The following is a 20,360-nucleotide window of genomic DNA, read 5'->3' as shown; positions in this document are numbered from 1 at the left end:
CACCTTTACCTTTAATATTAATAAAATACTATCATCTGTATGTGCTACATATTGATAGCTTTGAAGTCGGTGCCAAGGCAAATGTAAGCTTACTATTACATTTGCCTTGGCACCGACTATACTCACCACGCGTGACTTTGAGCGGGATAGCTTCGTCTAGAATTTTTACTGAATAATGTCCTGGACAAACACTGCATTTTGGAGTGATTTAGTAGTACTAAATTGTCTGATTGTCCTAAAGATTGTCCAGTATTACTTACCTCAGGTTTACAAGTTTCGTCATCCGAGTTGTTGTGTGCGGTATCAACCCCGCTATCTCCGTCATTACTTATCTTCGTTAACCTGTTGGATAGCTGAGTAAACATCGACACAGTCTCTTCAGCAGGACTCAACAGATCGCCAAACTGATCCACCAACTTATCATCCTCGAACTTCATACTGTCTATACTCGTCATAGAATGTATTTTGACCAATTCGGCGATAGACTCTTTACTATTTGAAACGGAATGTTTTGAATCGAGATTAACGCACGGTTCTTTGTCTTCTAGATTGTCCAGTTCTTCACATAGTAATTTCCCACCTTCGACGCTTGTGAATCCGTTAGCAGGTGAGCTTGTTTTGCTGTCTACGGTTGGTGTAACGGCAAAATGAGACTCTATAGGCGATTGTAGTCTATTACTTATGGATTTCGCATATTCTATGTTCTTGTCAGTAGATTCGTTTGATGATAGAGACAGCTCGCTCACCGGTTTTGCTATGCCACAAATATCTTTTTTCTTTCGGGTTTGAACTGTGGTAAGATACAAAATTGCGTTTAGATTATAAAAAATTCGAAGCATGCATTTATAATTTGATTACAATTAATGTGCAAGTCTAAAATGTAACTTAATAGCTATCTATTTTCTGGATTTAATGGATTTAACAAAGCTATATTTATTTACTTAATTTAATAAGAATAATGGAGAATATAATGTTTAGTTTTCCCTGGAAATGACAAACAGACACTGAAAACACTTGTACTAATTATTATCTCATATCTTTAATCTCAATTTGACTCATGACAAAGACCCTTAAGTCCCTCCACAGGGTCCTGTCCCGACGTGTCACTCGTAGGATCCTCTGGGATCAACTATTATATATTATTTTGACTTCATAGTATTCTTTTTTTTGTCTTCAAATCTGCAAGGCATCTACCTCTACTCATGAGTTGTTGCGAGAAGTTGCCATGCGTACCTGTTTATGTAGGTTATTTCCGCATTTCCTCTGAGAAAAGACGACTGTTATAAGTTTGGGGTGCCTTTTTGTCAATGACGTCCTAATTCCGAAAGTAATGGATCTGATGCGATTTTATTGTTACGAAGGTTATATGACGAAAATGGTTTTTAGCTTTGAGATGCATTAGTCTTTAAATTATTTTTACATAGTCGATAATAAAGTAAGTAAAGTAATAAAGAAAATATTTCTCTTTTTGTCTTATATTATTTCTCACCAAGTTGTACAGTCGAGGGAGGTCGCGCGCATCCGAGGTCGGGCACGCCGATATCTGCGAGCGTGACGTAGCCCGCCGTGCGTGTCAGACGCAGTCTACGCAGCAATCTTCGCAACCCCGCGTGTTTGCGCCACAGACACTGCGCGTCTAAAAAAAAAAAATACATCAATAACTCCTAATGTATAACTAATAGTACCCACTAGCACGCCTCAAGTTCGCTCAGTTTAAATCTAATGCGAGGTGGGATGCAAGATATAATGACAGCTCGCTAATTCGGAGCACCGCACTACCCAACACATTTTATCACACAACAACGTAACAAAGGGGAAATATCTTAACAAACCCTTAAGAATTTCCATTATATTAGCTTTTGTCCTCTTGTCGAAAGTAAAAATCATGTAGATCCGTATTTTCATAAGCAAGGGCGAAAGAACTCTCTATCTAGTCAAAGAAATAAGGAGCATGACATGTTCTCATAGATTCTGTACGTGAAAAAAAGATTTCTTCACAAAAAAATTTCAGCTCAATTAATGGAATCCCATTGACGACTGAAACAAGTACAAAGAGAAACTTTCAAAGCTAGCTAGTGCTACTTTGTCGACTGTTTTTTTGTTCTCATTGTCTGAGAGCCAAAAATAAAGTAAATTCCCGCACCACACTCGTAGATAAAAATATAAGGTTCTGCAATTCCCAAAGAAAAAATGGGTAGAGCATATGGAACGAATTGGTACTAGAGTTGTTAACGTTTCGTAGATTCTATTACAAAAAAGATCTCAAAGCAGGTGCAGGTCGCAGTGGAAATATTGCGGGTAGAAATCTTTGAGGAGATCCGGAAAAAACATCCTATAGATAGAAGAGAATTATTGAGCCATAAAATACCATAAGTTTTGCGAAAAAAGAATAATAATATATAATATGAAATAAAATTAACGTAACGTGCGCTGTATTACATAAGCACACGACAGAGTCTTCGAAGGTACTTTCATAAAGAAATTCTCACCATCGCTGTCATCGGCTTTAGGCGGGAAAGGTAGATGTGCTACTGCCGGTGGTGATCGCACACCGGCGGCCTGCACCATCACTGGTCCGCGTCGTAGCGCCGTGTTGGCTGCAGTGAGCGCCGCGGCGGCCGGCAGACACGTGGCCTCGCCCTCCGAGCCCCACCACGACACCGACAGGCGGGAGAACCCCAATAGGCACCGGGGCACGCCGCGCAGAACTGTACCTGTAAACACCAAGTTTAACTGACGACATATATAGCCGAATGGTTAGTGACCCTGACTACTAAGCTAGAGGTCCCGGTAGGTGCAATCATTTATATGATGAATATGGATGTTTGTTTCCGATTCATAGATGGATTATATTTATTTATGTATATTTAAGTAAGTATATTGTATCAAATATATCGTTGCCTTGTTGTACCTATCACAGAATAGAAAAAACTAGTAGAAATGGAATCATTTTACTATGGAAACCGATGTCGCCAAAATCACACAATTAATCTATTAAATATATAATACACACACTTAATTCCTGCTTTATGATAGGCTTATTTCACAATCACGAAAAGTCCTAACTACAAATTTATTTACATCAATTTCGAACTTAATACCATTATGCTAATCTCATATTCTTACAGCCATATTCTAAGTCGTTACCTCGAAAGTCCCTCGACTCGAATTCAGTCGAGGAGGCCTCAAGGAATGACTTAAAAGGAACTCAAGTTTGGTATTCATAGCTGTCAGTTTGAGGAATTCATGAGGCTCCTCGAATGAGTGTGAGTCGAGGTAAAACTCATGAATTACGTCATCGTTTGGAGGAATGCTAACCTTATTATTGACGATTTTTTATCTGTGGCTTTCAACTTCTTGTGTCAAGTGATTGAGCGAACACATAAATAAATATAGTAGTAATTTACATTGCAACAATTTTAGTACAACATTACAACACTCGTTTGGATGATGTAATGGTTACTAGAACATTGAGTGTTTTAATGTTGGCAATAAGCTAACTGTTTCAGAATCTTTAATAGAGGATTTAAAGCATGGGTGTAGATAAAGATTGTTTATGAAATTTTGTGATAATTACCTGACCAATGATAGCACAATAGCCCGCACACCTCAGTTATTTGAGAGAATTGTTCAGTGACATTAGAAATTTGTCTACGTCGTGTAAGACTATTAAAATTGATTTCTGTATTTTTTTTAATTGATTTATTATAAACAAACAGTTTCTACTTAAACTAATACTTTAAAACTGTTTACACAGTTTGTCTGCAGGTTCGAGCGAGTCATCACAGTTTGTCTACAGGTAGTAAATAATACATCAATAGTTTTTTAAATTCATTTCTTTGGTTTTCGTCGGATGTCCTCTGGCAAACTATTAAGCAGATATGGTATTATTTTCTTCAAAGTTTTATCGCCAAAGTGATTGTTTACTCTATGAATACAATACTGCAATAAGCATTTCGGGGACTGCGGTTAGGAGTAGATCATTAACATACCTACGTAGGAGAATTATATGTATTGAGAATCTAAACCAATCTCAAATACACTGGAACACTCTAAAAAATCGTCATCAAAATCAGTCCAGCCAATTAGGAGGTAGTTCAATTGTGAATCAAAACCATCCTCGAATCCACTTGAACACACACAGAAAATTTCATTCGAATCGGTCGAGCCGTTTTGGAGGAGTTCACTGTCAACACACGTACAGAAGAATGATATATATAAAGATTATGATGTATATAATGTAAGCGACTGACCCTTCGCGAGCAGCAGCGTGGGTGGGCCATAGCCGGCCACGTGGTACAGGTACAGCCGCATCCACGGCGAACTGGCCTCAGGCGGAGCCGGACCCACGTGAGGCAACGACCCCGCCGCGCTGCCGGCGCGAGCCTCGCGGCTCAGTGGCGCCGTGGATATCGCCAGCCTGATGACAGTCACCATTATTTATTTCAGAGACTTAAAAAAGTGAAAACAATTTACACCATAATTTCTAGACGTAGAAATAATGATGTAAATTAATTAACTAGAAATAATGTGTAATAATGTCTAGATAAGTGTAGTCAGAAGAATGAATTTAAATCTACCCACCAAACCTTACAATGACCGAACAAAAGCGTTAGACTATAAACTTAAGGCTGGTGATTGCAACTGGCAGTCCAATTAGACCCAAGCCTGTGCTAGGGTTGTCCAAATATCCTCGGCCAAATAGTAAAAAAAAGTAATTAAAGTTTAGAACTAAAATTTTAATTTTACGAATTATATAAGTACCTACTAAATTTAATTATTATTACTTTTCTTTGGATTATCATATATATAAACATAAAAATGTACGAAACAATAAGTATAAGTAACTGTATTAAGTTTGAAGAACACACGCAGTAAACGACGCTCGCACACAGACGCAAGTCTCAAAGAGGCCAATAAGCGGATGTCGCGGCACTCTGTTAATCGCGCGAGCCCTGCGCATGCCGCGTTGAGACTTGAGACATGCATGACACCTGCTCATTTGTGCGTAGTTAGATTTTTTCACTAAATACTTGCATTAACGTTATATTTAAAGCAGTCGAAACACAACTGAACGAAAACTCTCTCACATCAATCACACTCAATTTTTGAGCGTGATTGTGAGTCTAGTTGTTTATTGTACGTCAATGGTAATAAATCAGATATCTCTGCTACCTATATTTCGTAGTAAGTAGGCGTATCCTCGCCGGCGCATCAAGCGCATGCAGCGCTTCACAGCGCAGCAAGTCTAACGGTCGCAGCTTAGGCCGAAGCGTGCGCAGCGCTGTCCTTAGACACGCGGCGGCTGCGAGGTAGCGACGCGCCTCGCCTTCTATTTCCGGATCACCCACCACCTGTATTGACACATTCTCTGAACCTCACCCCAGTTTATTTGCTGTTATAATAGGCATTTATAAAAAAGAACAACAAAAAAGTAATATAATAATTTTAATGCAAATGTCACTGTGGCCAAGTGTAATATTTCCAATAGCATAGGTATTTACGGAGGAAAAGACTTGAAAGCTAAAATGTATATAGTACTACTAATGCATTAAACATTCCCAATGCTTCATAGGTCGTGAAAAAAAATTAACATGTCAAATGATTAGAAATTTCATAAAGACAAAAAAGATATTCGAAAAGATATGTCAAGAGTGTGTCACTCCGCGCTTTGGGTACGAAATCATACCGACGGGTTCCACGGGGTACATGCAGTCATGCGTCAATCGCTCACCGCGACACACGTGCCGCTTTTATTCCTGCCATTGGTACATATTTTCCTTTCTTTGTTTATCAAGAACTAAAACTTCTCTCAAACACGGAGAAGCATAAAAAGGGAAGGAATCTAAGTACTTAGGCAAAATACATAGGTAATTCTTTATTCTAACAAGCTCTGTTAGGTTGCTTAGATGCCTTGTCAGATCGGTCTTCCACCTTACCTGCTAGTGATAAATACTAGTAATGTTGCTATGCATAATGTTGTGTTAATAATCTAACGCTGAACTGATAACGATTTAAATCAATCTTATTAACGGGTACTTAAAGGCTATGTATTTCAAAGGTGTAACTAAGTGACACTTCTGTACTATTCCTCTGTGAATAAGTATGCCTATATTTAGATATAGTGCTTTAGGTTACATCACACGTCATGTGACCTTGGTCCTAACGACAGAGAGTGACTGATACAATTACTCTAACTGTGAAATGCTATGAAAAACCGTTCAGATATGGCCTCAATTTATCAATCTCCCAGGGCGATCACCCACTATCAAGACCTATGCTCGGTTGATGACTGACGTTATGCATTAAAATGTCATAATATAAACAAACAATAACATTCACAATGTTAACAGCGACCCCTATAGCTCAGTGGTTAGTGACCCTGCCTACTGAGCTAGAGGTCCCAAGTTCGAATCCCGGTAGGTGCAATCATTTATATGATAAATATGAATTTACCAGTGGGAGGGTCCTTGGCACAGGATGCCGGCTAGATTATGGGTACCACAACGACGTCTATTTCTGCCGTGAAGCAGAAATGTTTAAGCATTACTGCAGCAGGACGTTCAGCTGATGGTAATAGATACGCCCTGCCCATAACAATGCAATGCCGCTCAGGATTCTTGAAAAACCAAAAAACTCTTAGCGGCACTACCATTGCACTCGTCACCTTGAGACATAAGATGATAAGTCTCATTTGCCCAGTAATTTCACTAGCTAGCGGCGCCCGTCAGACCGAAACACAATAATGTTTAAACATTACTGCTTCACAACAGAAATAGGCGCCGTTGTGGTACCCATAATCCAACCGGCATCCTGTGCAAAGGAGCCTCCAACTGGTATACAGCTCAACTCAGCCGACAATGGTCTGACACACACTAACCGCTTTAAACCGACTATACAAAAGTCTATAATTGTACATACCTTGTCCAACTCCATGAGCAGACTATCTAAACTCTCGTCGCACAGCTTACCCACTTCAAATAGAGTCACCGCATGGCTTTTCAGATCCTATAATTGAACGAAATATTTTGCATCGATAGATATTATAATAATGTGTATAGTTAGAAATAAAATATATATGTTTACATTACAAAACTGAAGATGAATAACAGAAATAAACAAAACACATACATAGTAATTGGGAAAGTACCTTTGTCTGATAATCTATAAATTAAATAAAAAATTAAATGACGACCGAGCCTTGCTCGGATTTTTAAGAATGTACATAACTTGAACAAAAAAAACTAATAGGACATCTGGATTCGAACCGCGGTCTTCTGCTTTCCGGATCACCCAATGTCCCGTCTGAGCTATTATAGTCTTGTATATAGTGGCGAAATTTACCTTTGTATTCTAATATTATTGTAGCCGTTTCTCATTAAAACTTATTTTTTTTTAAGTTGAAACCTAGCTAGATCGATTTATTCCTCGAAATGTATATACAAATTTTTATGAAAATCGTTGGAGCCGTTTCCGATATTTAAATTATATATATACAAGAATTGCTCGTTGAAAGATATAAGATAGATAAATTACTCAATCCATAAAATAGGAAAAATAATAATATTAATAATTTTATTATGATTTTTTCTTTTTTTACATTGTGAACTTAATGCTGTTAATATGCATAAACATACTATTAGCTTTATTAAGTTCACAATGTAAATAAAGTAAAGTAAAGGAATAATGATACAATTAGTACGTATTTTATAGTTTGACGTAGGTAACAGATAAAGTAAGTTTATTAAAATTTTGCAGAAGGTCGGCAGCGCTCTTTTAAGTCATCTGGTGTGATACAAGAGATTATCGGCAGCGGTGAACACAAACCATTTAATGATAGTTTGCAGTATGTATGCTTGTTTGTTCTCCTCTTCCATAATAAAACCCTTATATTTGTATGTATGTGTTCTTCTTATGAAATATAAATCCGATTTTTAAAAACTTAACTATATATTTTATGATACTTCCTACATTACATTTCATTCTGTAGATTATTTCAAATAAAACTAAATTATATAAAAAAAATATACAGATATATCATGTTGAAATAATACAATGAATTTGTTTTTGATCAAATTTAGTAGGGTTATACAAAGTTGGAATTTTATTTGAATTTCTAAAAATAAATATTGGAAAATTCTATATTTCCTTATGATTTACTTATTTTATAAATAAAGATAAATATGGAATCTTACTGGTGATAGGTTTCCCATCATTAAGTACGCGGCTAGGGTTGAGTCGAACAACACAGCAACTCTTTGTCCGCCAGCATTGTTAGAATATTCAAATACTTCTTGAGGTCTCTGGTAATTAGAAAAAATAATGTTAAAAAGCATAATTTAAGGCTCGGACGCACTGCTTAAGACTTAAGATAAAAAGGTCAATATCCTATATATAGATAGAATAAATACAAAACCCTATACTGCTCGGTTGCTCCAAACCTTTTAGAAATAAGACAATTGAGATTTTGAACATCACCAGACCAAGGATGGTCCCTTGCGGTACCCCTAAATGGAAATTATTAAACTACTTAATACTATTATATACCTAAGCATTATAGATTATTAGCTTTATAAGCAGCCGCTAACTAATATAAGGTGAACCCTCTGATACCTAACAGCATTGATTTTTTAAGTATAATGGTATGACTTAGATCTTCAAATGCTTTTGTTCAGATCGAAATCAGATGACAAAGAGATACTATCCGTAAAAATATATTCAAAGAATTCTTGTGATAGTTTTCAACAAAGATTTTATCAGATCTTTAAGATTTGAATTGAATGTAGTTGAATTAGTGTGTATTCTTATTATTCGAAATTCGATTAAAGAAAAGCTAATTAAAAGTCAAAATCTACACCCATTCACAAGATATTTCTCTTAGGTTCTGCCTTACATTTGAGTAGCATAGACACAATAAATTAAACAGGAATAGAAACGGTATAAATTACCCACAAACCTATCACGGTTCATTTCAGCTAAAACTTTAATTAATTAGGTGATTTACCGCTGGAATAGAAAATCAATGTAATATAATATTATTTTTCTTTAATAATTATTAAATCATCAATAGCTTTAAGACAGTTTCACTAAGGTTATACACTGTTGTGAAGGTATAAGTGAAGAGATCGCTGGCGATGTAACTGTGCATTAACGATTTATCAACCAGTGGATTATTTTTGCGCTATCGTGGATGATTTGTGCGTAACTATACACATGCGCAAACAAATCCCGACCCTGTCCAGTTAAGGCCTACGCAGACCGGGACGGCAAGGCAAGGGATTTTAATTTTTACTAATGGACATTCAACCGTACTGGTACAGAAATACGACATAAATTGCTATGCTTTAAAATGATGCCGTGGCATTGAAAGGGATTTTATCGCAACACGCGCCACAGGCTCCCGTGGCGGGATGCCGTGGCATACTGCGGTAGGCAACGGCATGCCACGGACTCCGGCGCTCGTAGTGATATACTGCGGGGTGCTCATAATCCATTCTATGATAGTCATAAAATTTTTGCACGTCGTATTTTAAATCATTAAATAAATTATTGAATTCACCCTTTGATTCCCTTTCTTTCCATAAATTATCAACCCAAAATCTTCTTCTATCCCTATTATTAGCCTGTGCACCTTCTTCTTCATCTGCAATAATCGATATCAACACCAAATCCCAATCTACCATTTTAAAACTGAGGCACACCAACACTCGATCAAACGCAACTGAAGACTAAAAGTGTATCAGGCAGCAGGAGTCGCTGAGGCGTGCTTTGTCGTGCCGCGGCACGCCGTGGCATGCCGTGGCAAAGTGCTGGAATGCCGCGGTATCTAAGCGGCCAGTGTGCGCTGACTCACGGCAAAATCCCTTGCCTTGCCGTCCCGGTCTGCGTAGGCCTTTAGTGCTTTTTAGATAGCGTGAACCACACCTGAGTAGACGTAGACGGCATATCTTTTATCAACACGGGCTCCATCTGCAATGCATCTTCATCTAAGCGAGACTCGAATGTTAGCGGTGCAATCTGGCGATATCTGTTAAATAGAAAATTCTTCAGGAAGACAGAATAAAATACAAACACAGAATTAAGATGAAATCGAATAACTGATAAAATCAATAGAATATATAATCACTTCCTTGCGATAAAAGTACCAGAAGAATCGGGCAAGACTTTGATTGAACTTGGATCCATTATTTTTGTCAATCATCCATAGACGATCTTGCACTTTACGATATCGGTGCTCGATCACTCCAGCCCAATACATCATGAATAATGCGACTCTAGTCTAGATTTTAACTGGTGTTTCATTTTTAGAATCTGAGTTGAATAATTTCTTTTGTTTCTTCAAAATTTTTTGTGGTTTCACTTTGAGACATAAGATGTTAAGTCAAATTAGCTCAATATCTTTACTAGCCACGGGGCGTTTCCTGTTTCGGTTGGAACAACAATGATTGCACATTACAGCTTGCCGGTGGGAAAAGGTACCGCTAAGGTGAGTAGTTCGGTACCCACTTATCTGACAAGCTGGGCATAGAAGCCACGCCATGTTAAGCTTGTCCAAATTGACAGCTGCTTAAGCTATTTTTCTATATTGGTCCACATCTGCGCGTTGGTAACTATTTAAATTAATGGCATTCTGTCACACTGGTTTGTCTGCTCCACTATGAATAAATTTGCATGAATTGCAAGTGCTAATAATTAATAACGGAAACAGAAATAAATAAAAATAAGTGTTATAATATGAAATACTTAATTCTCTAATGTTTAAATTAAAAGGTAATCAGCAAAAGTAACTAGCATTACCAAAAAATGACGCTGATATGCTTGGCGGTTTTTCACGACAAACAATGGTTTTTGCTCATCGGAATTCCGCACCGATAATGTGATACATACATTAAATAGTAATATTTCAGTTTCATATTCATCACAAGCATCAGGGGGCGTCCATTAATTAGGTAAGGTGATCTAGGGGGGAGGGGATCAAGCTAAATCTTTCCAAATCTCAATTAGGGGGGAGTGGGCGTTTATCACGTTATTATTTTTCTAGCTCATTACGGTGTAAAATTGCGTGAAAAATTATTTCAAGAATAAGATATGGCCAAATCTGATCCAGCTATGATTGTGATTTTAAATTACTGAAATATTGACAAATACTATTCTTTGCTAGTCTTCAATGAAAGTAATAGAACAAGTTGTGTTTTTTTTTCTCAATAATCCAACACTTTTACAGCCAAAACTTAAATTTTGAAGAAGAAACATGAGGATTAGGGTGGGGTTGTTTAATGTTCCGATATCTCAAAAAAGGGAAGAGTGGGAGGGGGTCTAAAAATTCTCAAAAATGCCTCACGTGCCTCATTAATGGACGCTCCCCATACTTCTTATCATATAAAACAAATGCATCACTAACGGCTGATGCGTGTGGTCGGTGACAGCGTCATCCCAGGAGGGGTGCCGCGGAGAGACGGGCGGCGGCTGCAGATTGTTAGCGAAACCGAGCCGGCAGTACAGCGACACGGCCTGCTTCACCAGCTCACACTCCACCTATGTGACACATACCCACACAGTTATCAAATGATTATTGAAGTATTACAATTGTTTTGTATTTTTTATTACAGTATTATTAGTATTGTATTACATTGATACGTACCTACGCCAAATTAGTACATTACGATAGCAGTGCGCAACGACCTACGCGCGCACGAGTATCGCATACCATTTTTCCTATTAAGTTGCGCAAAGTTCGACCACTAAAATTATTTTCAAACATTCCCACACGCTCAGCTACATTTAAAGTACAAGTACAGAAGGGAGCATTCTGCAAAATCAATTAAAGAAATAGGGACTCTTTTGCGATACAATTAGGCCCAATTCAGATCGCATAGCGCTAATAACCTACTCATACAATTAACAAGAAGTTGCCTCTCTTTCTATCGCATGACTCTTCTTCTGACGACGTTATGGTTGTCTACTTTAAACAAATAATTTTAGCTGAAAGTCAACAGAAAAGACCCTATAAATTTGAACTCTGTTTAGTGTCGAAATATACGTTTTTTGCAGCATAAACGGCCGTATCTTTTTTTTACGTGAAAAAATCAAACTTCTAAAGTTTGATTTTTTCACAGCTTCAAGAGACTGTAGACTTTATCGTTTTAATTTCAACTCGATACGACTATAGTAACTCATTCCAAAAGGTATGCCTCAAACCTGAGAAGAACGGGCGCACCAAATTCAGCGGTTTTTTTTTTTATTTTTAAAACATGGTTACAATGTAAAATCGTACAATTAAAATTATTATAGAATAGCCTGTGGGCGGTCGCTCAATTCCCAATCAGTGATATCATTAAGAAAGTCATTTATGTTATAGCGACCTTTACCACACAAACGTTTTTTAACAAATTTTTTGAATTTCGTAATACATACATTTTTGAACATTGTCTGGGATCTTGTTGTAAAAGCATATACAACGCCCCACAAAAGACTTACTCGACTTAGCCGAGTAGTAGGTATTATAATTAGACTTACTAATGGCCGACTCACCATCAAGACCCCCGCCAACTCAGCGACGCTCGTGTGCTCATCAATCGACACAAATATCTTGTAGAGAAGCGTTTCAAAGTAATCTCCTGCGATGCGGTTCATTACGAACCCCTTTAGCGGCGGCACTGATACCTTATCCGCGCCTGTTATAGGTACGTCCAGGTATATCAGACCACGCCTAAAAACAAATGTATTCTATTATCTATTTGTGTAGGACTGTAGGACACCAAACAAATGTATTCTATTATCTATTTGTGTAGGACTGTAGGATACCAAACAAATGTATTCTATTATCTATTTGTGTAGAATTGTAGGACACCAAACAAATGTATTCTATTATCTATTTGTGTAGGACTGTAGGATACCAAACAAATGTATTCTATTATCTATTTGTGTAGAATTGTAGGACACCAAACAAATGTATTCTATTATCTATTTGTGTAGAATTGTAGGACACCAAACAAATGTATTCTATTATCTATTTGTGTAGGACTGTAGGTCACCAAGCAAATGTATTCTATTATCTATTTGTGTAGGACTGCAGGATACCAAACAAATGTATTCTATTATCTATTTGTGTAAGACTGTAGGATACCAAACAAACATATTCTATTATCTATTTGTGTAGTGCTGTAGGGTACCATACAAATGTATTCTATTATCTATTTGGGTAGGACTGTAGGACCCGAAACAAATGTATTCTATTATTTATTTGTGTAGGACTGCAGGATCCAAACAAACATATTCTATTATCTATTTGTGTAGGACTGTAGGTCACCAAACAAATGCGACCACAGATTTACAATATACTATCTTATAGCCGAACAAAGCGTGCAAGATAGAAGAAAATCTCTAGGTCCAATAACATTTCGTAAAGGTCAGCACATCGATGGTGACTGTACCCGTTTTTGATTGACAAGTCGAAAGCTGTCAGTAACGCTTGGAATTAGCTCCTTTGTATTTTGATATAAAAATCTATAGATAAATGATTTATGTAGATAGATGTGTGCATTAGCGATAGATTTATAATTTGATATGTAAATCTATAGATAGATGATATATATAGATAGATAGTGTGCGTTATCTATAGATTTATATTTTGATGTATAAATCTGTATCTGTGTTGGTAGGCCCTCAATAAGATGGACCGACGATCTGGCCAAGATCGCCGGAATACGTTGGACGAGGGTAGCGCATGACCGATCGTCATGGAAATCTTTGGGAAAGCCTTTGTCCAGCAGGAGGGCTATGCTCGGAGTTTCCCTGCAAGATCGAATGAGAAATGAGGTGATCCGTAGGAGAACCAATGTCACCGATATAGCCCAAATGATTGCGAAGCTGAAGTGGCAGGAGGCAGGGCACTCTGTACAAGATCACCAGTTCACCAGTGGGATGCTCCTTTGCACAGGATGCCGGCTAGATTATGGGTACTACAACGGCGCCTATTTCTGCCGTGAAGCAGTAATGTGTAAGCATTACTTTGTTTCATTACTAGTGAAATTACTGGGCAAATGAGACTTAACATCTTATGTCTCAAGGTGACGAGCGCAGTTGTAGTGCCGCTCAGAATTTCTGGGGTTTTTCAAGAATCCAGAGCGGCACTGCATTGTAATAGGCAGGGCGTATCAATTACCATCAGCTGAACGTCCTGCTCGTCTCATCCTTTATTTTCATAAAAAAAATATCGCTGGAATAAGTTGGATGAGGGCAGCCCAGGATCGATGATCATGGCGATTTTCGGGGGAGGCCTTTGTCCAGCAGTGGGCGTCTTCCTGCTGACAATTTGAAGCGATTATTCAATATAAACTTTTTATTTTATGTTCAGAGTTCCACTATCAAATGAAAATGGGATCATGCTGTTCATTGATTACGGACACATAACAAGCCTCTTGGTATCATAATCCCATCTCAAAAAGAAATATAATTACCTGTATAAAATTTTGACGACATTGTAGTCTAATGTGCCGGCAGTCTGTGAGCCTCGATCGATCAACAAATCTATTAGTTCCCTTTCGTTCTCACTCAAATGCTATTAGGAACAATAATTAATGTGTTAATTAGTTTTATACACAACAAAAAACAAACTACTCTGCAAGCGATGTGTTAGGATATATTATATATTAATATATTTATTTATATTTATTTTTCATGTATATAAATGACAAAACAGGCGTCTGATGCCGGGTAAGGCCTTCAAAAAAAGCTTTTTAATTTTCATATCATGATGTGGTCTGCTTAAAGATTAAAATTATCATTTTTGAGTGTATTATCTAAATTTTTTATAGAAGTCAAAGTTGTTCGTTAAACTCGCTAGAATTTCGTTGGGTTCGTTAGTATATTTATTTTGGACCCAATTCGGGGGCTGTTCAAACGAACGAAAATATCCCAAACAACCGACTAAAATTTTAAAAACCATCGAAAATGTTAAATTTATATGGAAATATAAATCTTAATGAATGAAATTTAGATTAGATCCCACCATTTGACATTCTGTTACACAGTTTTGGCATCACTTCGAGGACTTTTAGTTGCTATCAACTAAAAATCGATTGATATTTTGCAAAAAATAATAGGTTTATTCAAAGCCATAGATATATTTCAAATCCATGTGATATATTTATTTATACAATTAGTTATTTTTTTTTAAAGTGTTAATCTTCACTTCTGGGATTAACTAAAAAATATTAATTTGAAAACAAAATTTATGAATGATGCGGAATCGAACCCGCGACCTCTCGCGTTCCGTGCGAGCGCCCTTCCACTGAGCCAACCGTTGAAGATCGTTGATAAACATTGTACTTACGTCTTGTTCAACTCTCAGGGTGTGGCTTGATCAATGAATCTTATTTAATTATGTTAATAAAATGCAAATTTCCGCGACGTTTTATTTCAAAACAACGCATTATTTGAAATTAAAATAATGTGTGCTAGGTTCGTTCGTATTACAACTTTAGATAATATTTTTACTGAGGTAATTATTAATACTATCACAAATTGAAAAAGTGTTACATGTAACTTACGTAAATTGCTTTTAGACGAATTTGAGGATTTTTTAACTGGTACCTAACAAAGAGAAAGGGATTAGCACGCAGTTATAACACGCCCATGCAGTTTCTATCTATTTTTAATTTATGCTCTTGAGTGGCATCATCACCTCATAACAGTGACAAAATCTGAATCGTTAATTCGTCGACACATCATTCATAATTAAATATAATATCTATAGTATTTTAATACGTTATTATTAAAATAAAAAGATATTGTTTATAATACAATATAGTACCTTAACATCATCTTCTAATACGTAACCCAATTCAACCCTCCACCAAGGTTTCATGGGTATGTTCAAGGGAACTCTGGGTAACATGGCTCTGATCGCTTTGGATCTGCCTCTTCGACCAAGAGACCTGGCTTTAGCGACCAGCTCTAAATACTCATTGCGTCCAATTCCCAAAAGTCGTAAGCCTGAAAATGAGAAGATTTAATTTTATTATAAAAATAATGCTAAAAATCTAAAATTAACGCATAAAATCTAATGTTGAAACAAAGTTACAATTGCACACGTTTTAATCCTTTAATAAGTTAGTATATGATCCGGATATAGAACGACCTTCGCCGAGCTGGTTACTGGAAGAACCTGGATTGTTTAATGGACAAATTCTATACCAAACGAAAGTTGGCTTCGAAGAAACTGGGCGTTATAAATAGAGCACGGCAATACTTCAAGCCGGCCCACATTCTAGCGCTCTACAAAGCGCAGGTCCGGCCTCACATGGAGTATTGCTGTCATCTCTGGTCTGGCGCACCCCAGTATCAGCTCGATCCATTTGACCGCGTGCAACGCAGAGCAGCTCGAATTGTCGGGGACCTAGCGCTCTGTGAACGGCTAGATCACTTGGCGTTGCGTAGACGTCGCATCATTGTGTGTCTTCTACCGCATTTATCACGGGGAGTGTTCCGAAGAGCTGTTCAATCTGATTCCTGCCGCCGAATTTCTTCCTCGTACTACGAAGCTGTGGAATGAGATTCCTTGTGCGGTGTTACCGGGACGATACGACATGGGTACCTTCAAGAAAAGCGCGTACACCTTCCCTAAAGGCCGGCAACGCTCTTGTGATTCCTCTGGTGTTGCAAGAGAGTGTGGGCGGCGGTGATCACTTAACACCAGGTGACCCGTACGCTCGTTTGTCCTCCTATTCCATTTAAAAAAAAAGCAAAAGTTAGGTTGCCTATTTTTCCTGTCACTAGTCATGGGTTGCCAGGTATGAACAGGTTAATCGATACCAGTTATTATAACATCTGCATGCTCATAACATAAAATATATTTTACTATAGTAGCATTTTACGTTAGGGAAATGTAGAAAATCGGGCCTTCTAAGGGAATCATCACCAGAAGTCCGAAGTCCATTCTGACCTAAAAATTACGGACAGTCAATTACCACACAAGTGCTGTCAGTAGTAAGTGCATGTTGGTAAATGGTGGCAAGTTAAAAAACAAATATTTTTATTAAAAATAGGACGTGACATCACTTATTGAAAGTCAAAAACTACCACCCATACCAAAATGAATGCCTCATTCCTGAGAAGAACGGGCGCAACAAACTCAGCGGGCTGTTTTTTTTTCATCGAAAAAATATGTTAACTAAGTAATATTGTACAATTAAACTTATTATTTAATAGCCTGCGGGCGGTCACTCCCTTCCCAATCTGTGGTATCACTAAGAAAGTCATTTATGATATACAAATTTTTACCACATAAACGTTTTTTAACAATTATTTTGAATAACGTAATACTTTTGTTTTGAACATTTTCTGGTTTCTTGTTGTAAAAGGACTTACTAACTCGACTTAGCCGAGTAGTAGGCATTATAAGTTTATGCCTGTTCCTGGTGTTAACATTATGGTTATGACAGTTTCTAGCAAATTCACTTATGTGCCTATGAACACGCATTACATTATCAAGAATATATTGAGAAGCAATAGTCAAGATGTTAATCTCTTTGAATTTTGCTCTCAATGATTCTTTTGGACCTAGGTTATAAATAGCGCGTATAGCCCTCTTCTGCAGCACAAATATTGTATTAATATTGTCAGCGTTGCCCCATAGCAATATACCATAGGACATAATACTATGGAAATAAAGTATACAGTTAATTGTTCAATCTTTTTAACCGCGTATGCTGCAGAACTAAGTCTGTTCGTCAATCCTTCAATATGGGGGCCCAATTGTAATTTGGAATCTAGAGTTATGCCAAGAAATATAGCAGATTTCAACGGTTTTATCACCTCTCCGTTTAACAAAACACTTGCATCTACATTTTCGATATTTGGTATGGTAAATTTAATATATTTAGTTTTCTTGCTATTTAACAATAGGTTATTAGCGCTAAACCAGTACACGACGTCAGATAGAATATCGTTCACTTCGTCATACATAGCTTGGTTTCTTTTCACTTTGAAAATCAGTGAAGTGTCGTCCGCAAACAATACTACCTTATGTTTTTTCTCTATACGATTAGGAAGATCATTTATATAGATAAAGAAGAGGAACGGTCCAAGAATAGACCCCTGTGGTACCCCCATACTGAGAGGAGTCCCAGGAGATCTCCTGCCATTCACGTCGACCTTCTGAATTCTATTGTTTAGATATGAAGTCAGAAGATCGAGGGCAGTTCCTTTTATGACATAGTGATTTAACTTCAGTTTGACCAGCGTTGAATGTTGAACATAATCAAAAGCCTTAGATAGATCACAGAAGATGCCAAGTGCATTCTGCGATTCCTCCCAGGCATCAAAAGTATTCTTGATTAGCTCACCACCTGCATCCATTGTTGAATATCCCCTAGTAAAAATTGTTTCAAATGAAGTAACTTATGAGAGTTAAAATAAGTAAGCATTTGGCTTAAAATTATTTTTTCAAAAAATTTACTAAGGGTCGGCAAAACCAACACAGGACGACAGTTATACGGATCAGAAGAGCAACCCGACTTCAATATTGGTGTAATTTTACTATGTGATGAAAACCTTTTTACTCAACTGCAGATTATCTAAAGTGTTTACAGACTGATTGTTAGTCTGAGACTAGATAATAATTATCAATATATAACAGAATATATCACTTATCACTAAAATATAATGCTATAATGATAAGATTCTACAATAATTTAAGTTTATATTAGATGTCAATATACAGTATGTGATAATTAGGTTTTACATTTAAGATACAAATAAAATAAAAAATTCACTAAACATGAGAAAATATGGAGAGTTGGGAGTCAAAACTTTAATAAACAATAAAATAATTATGAGTTGCTACCAAATAACTAGAACTTACAATCAGCAGCTGTAAAGTTGGGCATAGTATCATAGCTTTTTTCAAGCTCTATGAGCAATGCTACCACCTCCACATAGTAAATAAATGGTGTTATTCTGAGTCCTGCAATAAAAGTAAAATATTATGTTTTTTTTTATGACAATAAGGGGTCTCACCCCTGCTGATGGTAATTGATATGCCATGCCCAGTACAATGCAGTGCCACTCAGGATTCTTTAAAGACACATAAATTCTGAGTGTCACTACAACTGCGCTTGTCACCGTGATGTTATATCTCATTTGCCCAGTAATTTCACTAGCTATGGCTCCCTTCAGCCCGAAACACAGTAATGCTTACACATTACTGCTTCACAGCAGAAATAGGCGCCATTGTGGTTATTATCTAGCCGGCATCCTGTGCAAAGGAGCATCTCACTCATAAAATGTGTATTGTATGTGTAACGTAAAACATTATTTGTATATATATATTTGCGGACGATACTTGTCTCGTAATCGCTGACAAAGATCCAATAAAGGCTTGTGATTTTATGCAACAGGACCTCAATAACCTTACCCGGTGGTGTCATGATGTAGGCCTTGTTCTTAATCCAAATAAAACTAAGCTCTTATTGATAAAATCACCGTTTATTAATAAATTACCAATCAAAAACATAACAGCTCACGAACATGTCTGCCTACATAAAAACTATCACTCATGTAAATGCACACCCTTGGAAATAGTTAGATCTCACACATATCTTGGGTTAATAATAGATGATAAATTTAAATGGAGTAATCATGTGGACTATGTATGCAACAAACTTAGACAATTCCTTGCAAGTATCTCAATTCTTAAAAATCGCATACCCTATAAAGTCAAAATAATGCTCTATAACGCGTTAGCCGAATCGTACGTTCAGTATGGACTGAGCAGTTACGGTCGTACTTACAATTCGTACCTTGACAAAATTAATAAAATTCAAATTCAAATTCTTAAAAAAATAGTATCAAATCAAATTAAACGTAAATTTCAAGGTAACGAAAGCGGGCTATTTAAGCATTGTCAAGTGTTGTCAATATTTAAGCAAATTGAATATGCAATACTAAAAGAAAATTATTTTAATAATAAATTAAAAACAGCCATAGATCACCCCGTGTATACGCGCGCTGTTAGTCTAAACCGGCTGCACATGCCTCGGGCATCCAATGCGTTCGGTGAAAGAACAACAGCTTACATAGTACCTAGACTGATTAATAAACTGCCACGTGACTTGACCGACTCGTTGACTGAGACTAATTTAAAACAGAATTTAAAAAAATACTTTTTAAGACTTGACTGACCACCGATCAACTTATCGTGCTTAACTATTAATTGTATCAAGTACTTTTACTTTTATTAATATAATTATAATGTATAGCTAAGTGATTGTGAACTATTTTTTCTTTTATTAATTTAACTCTGTTGGTGTAGACTTAATTTAGCAATTGTACAAACCTCAGTGGTTTTTATTGCTTTG

At 36.9% G+C, this 20,360-nt stretch overlaps 1 protein-coding gene across 2 annotated transcripts in view; it reads right to left on the bottom strand.

Moving 5' to 3' along the window:
- The window catches only part of LOC126972152 (protein FAM91A1), a 28,677-nt gene that overhangs the window by 6,797 nt on the left and 1,520 nt on the right, over positions 1-20,360 (bottom strand). The window contains exons 4-16 of one of the 2 annotated variants that reach the window (XM_050818740.1): positions 18,866-18,967; positions 15,815-15,996; positions 14,460-14,560; positions 12,532-12,709; positions 11,402-11,535; positions 9,925-10,027; positions 8,196-8,303; positions 6,922-7,008; positions 5,176-5,354; positions 4,254-4,420; positions 2,490-2,714; positions 1,490-1,636; positions 261-790 (exon numbers count right to left, since the gene is read on the bottom strand). In XM_050818740.1, coding sequence (XP_050674697.1) covers positions 261-790; positions 1,490-1,636; positions 2,490-2,714; positions 4,254-4,420; positions 5,176-5,354; positions 6,922-7,008; positions 8,196-8,303; positions 9,925-10,027; positions 11,402-11,535; positions 12,532-12,709; positions 14,460-14,560; positions 15,815-15,996; positions 18,866-18,967 — 2,243 coding nt within the window. Of the gene's footprint in view, positions 1-260; positions 791-1,489; positions 1,637-2,489; positions 2,865-4,253; positions 4,421-5,175; positions 5,355-6,921; positions 7,009-8,195; positions 8,304-9,924; positions 10,028-11,401; positions 11,536-12,531; positions 12,710-14,459; positions 14,561-15,814; positions 15,997-18,865; positions 18,968-20,360 lie in introns of those variants that run through there. The other variant, XM_050818741.1, reaches the window with a different exon arrangement.

This window comes from Leptidea sinapis, chromosome 25, assembly GCF_905404315.1.
Source record: "Leptidea sinapis chromosome 25, ilLepSina1.1, whole genome shotgun sequence".
In the NCBI taxonomy this organism is placed as follows: Eukaryota; Metazoa; Arthropoda; class Insecta; order Lepidoptera; family Pieridae; genus Leptidea; species Leptidea sinapis.
The sequence above is the reverse complement of the archived record's forward strand: the minus strand, read 5'-3'. Positions and strand labels throughout refer to the sequence as shown.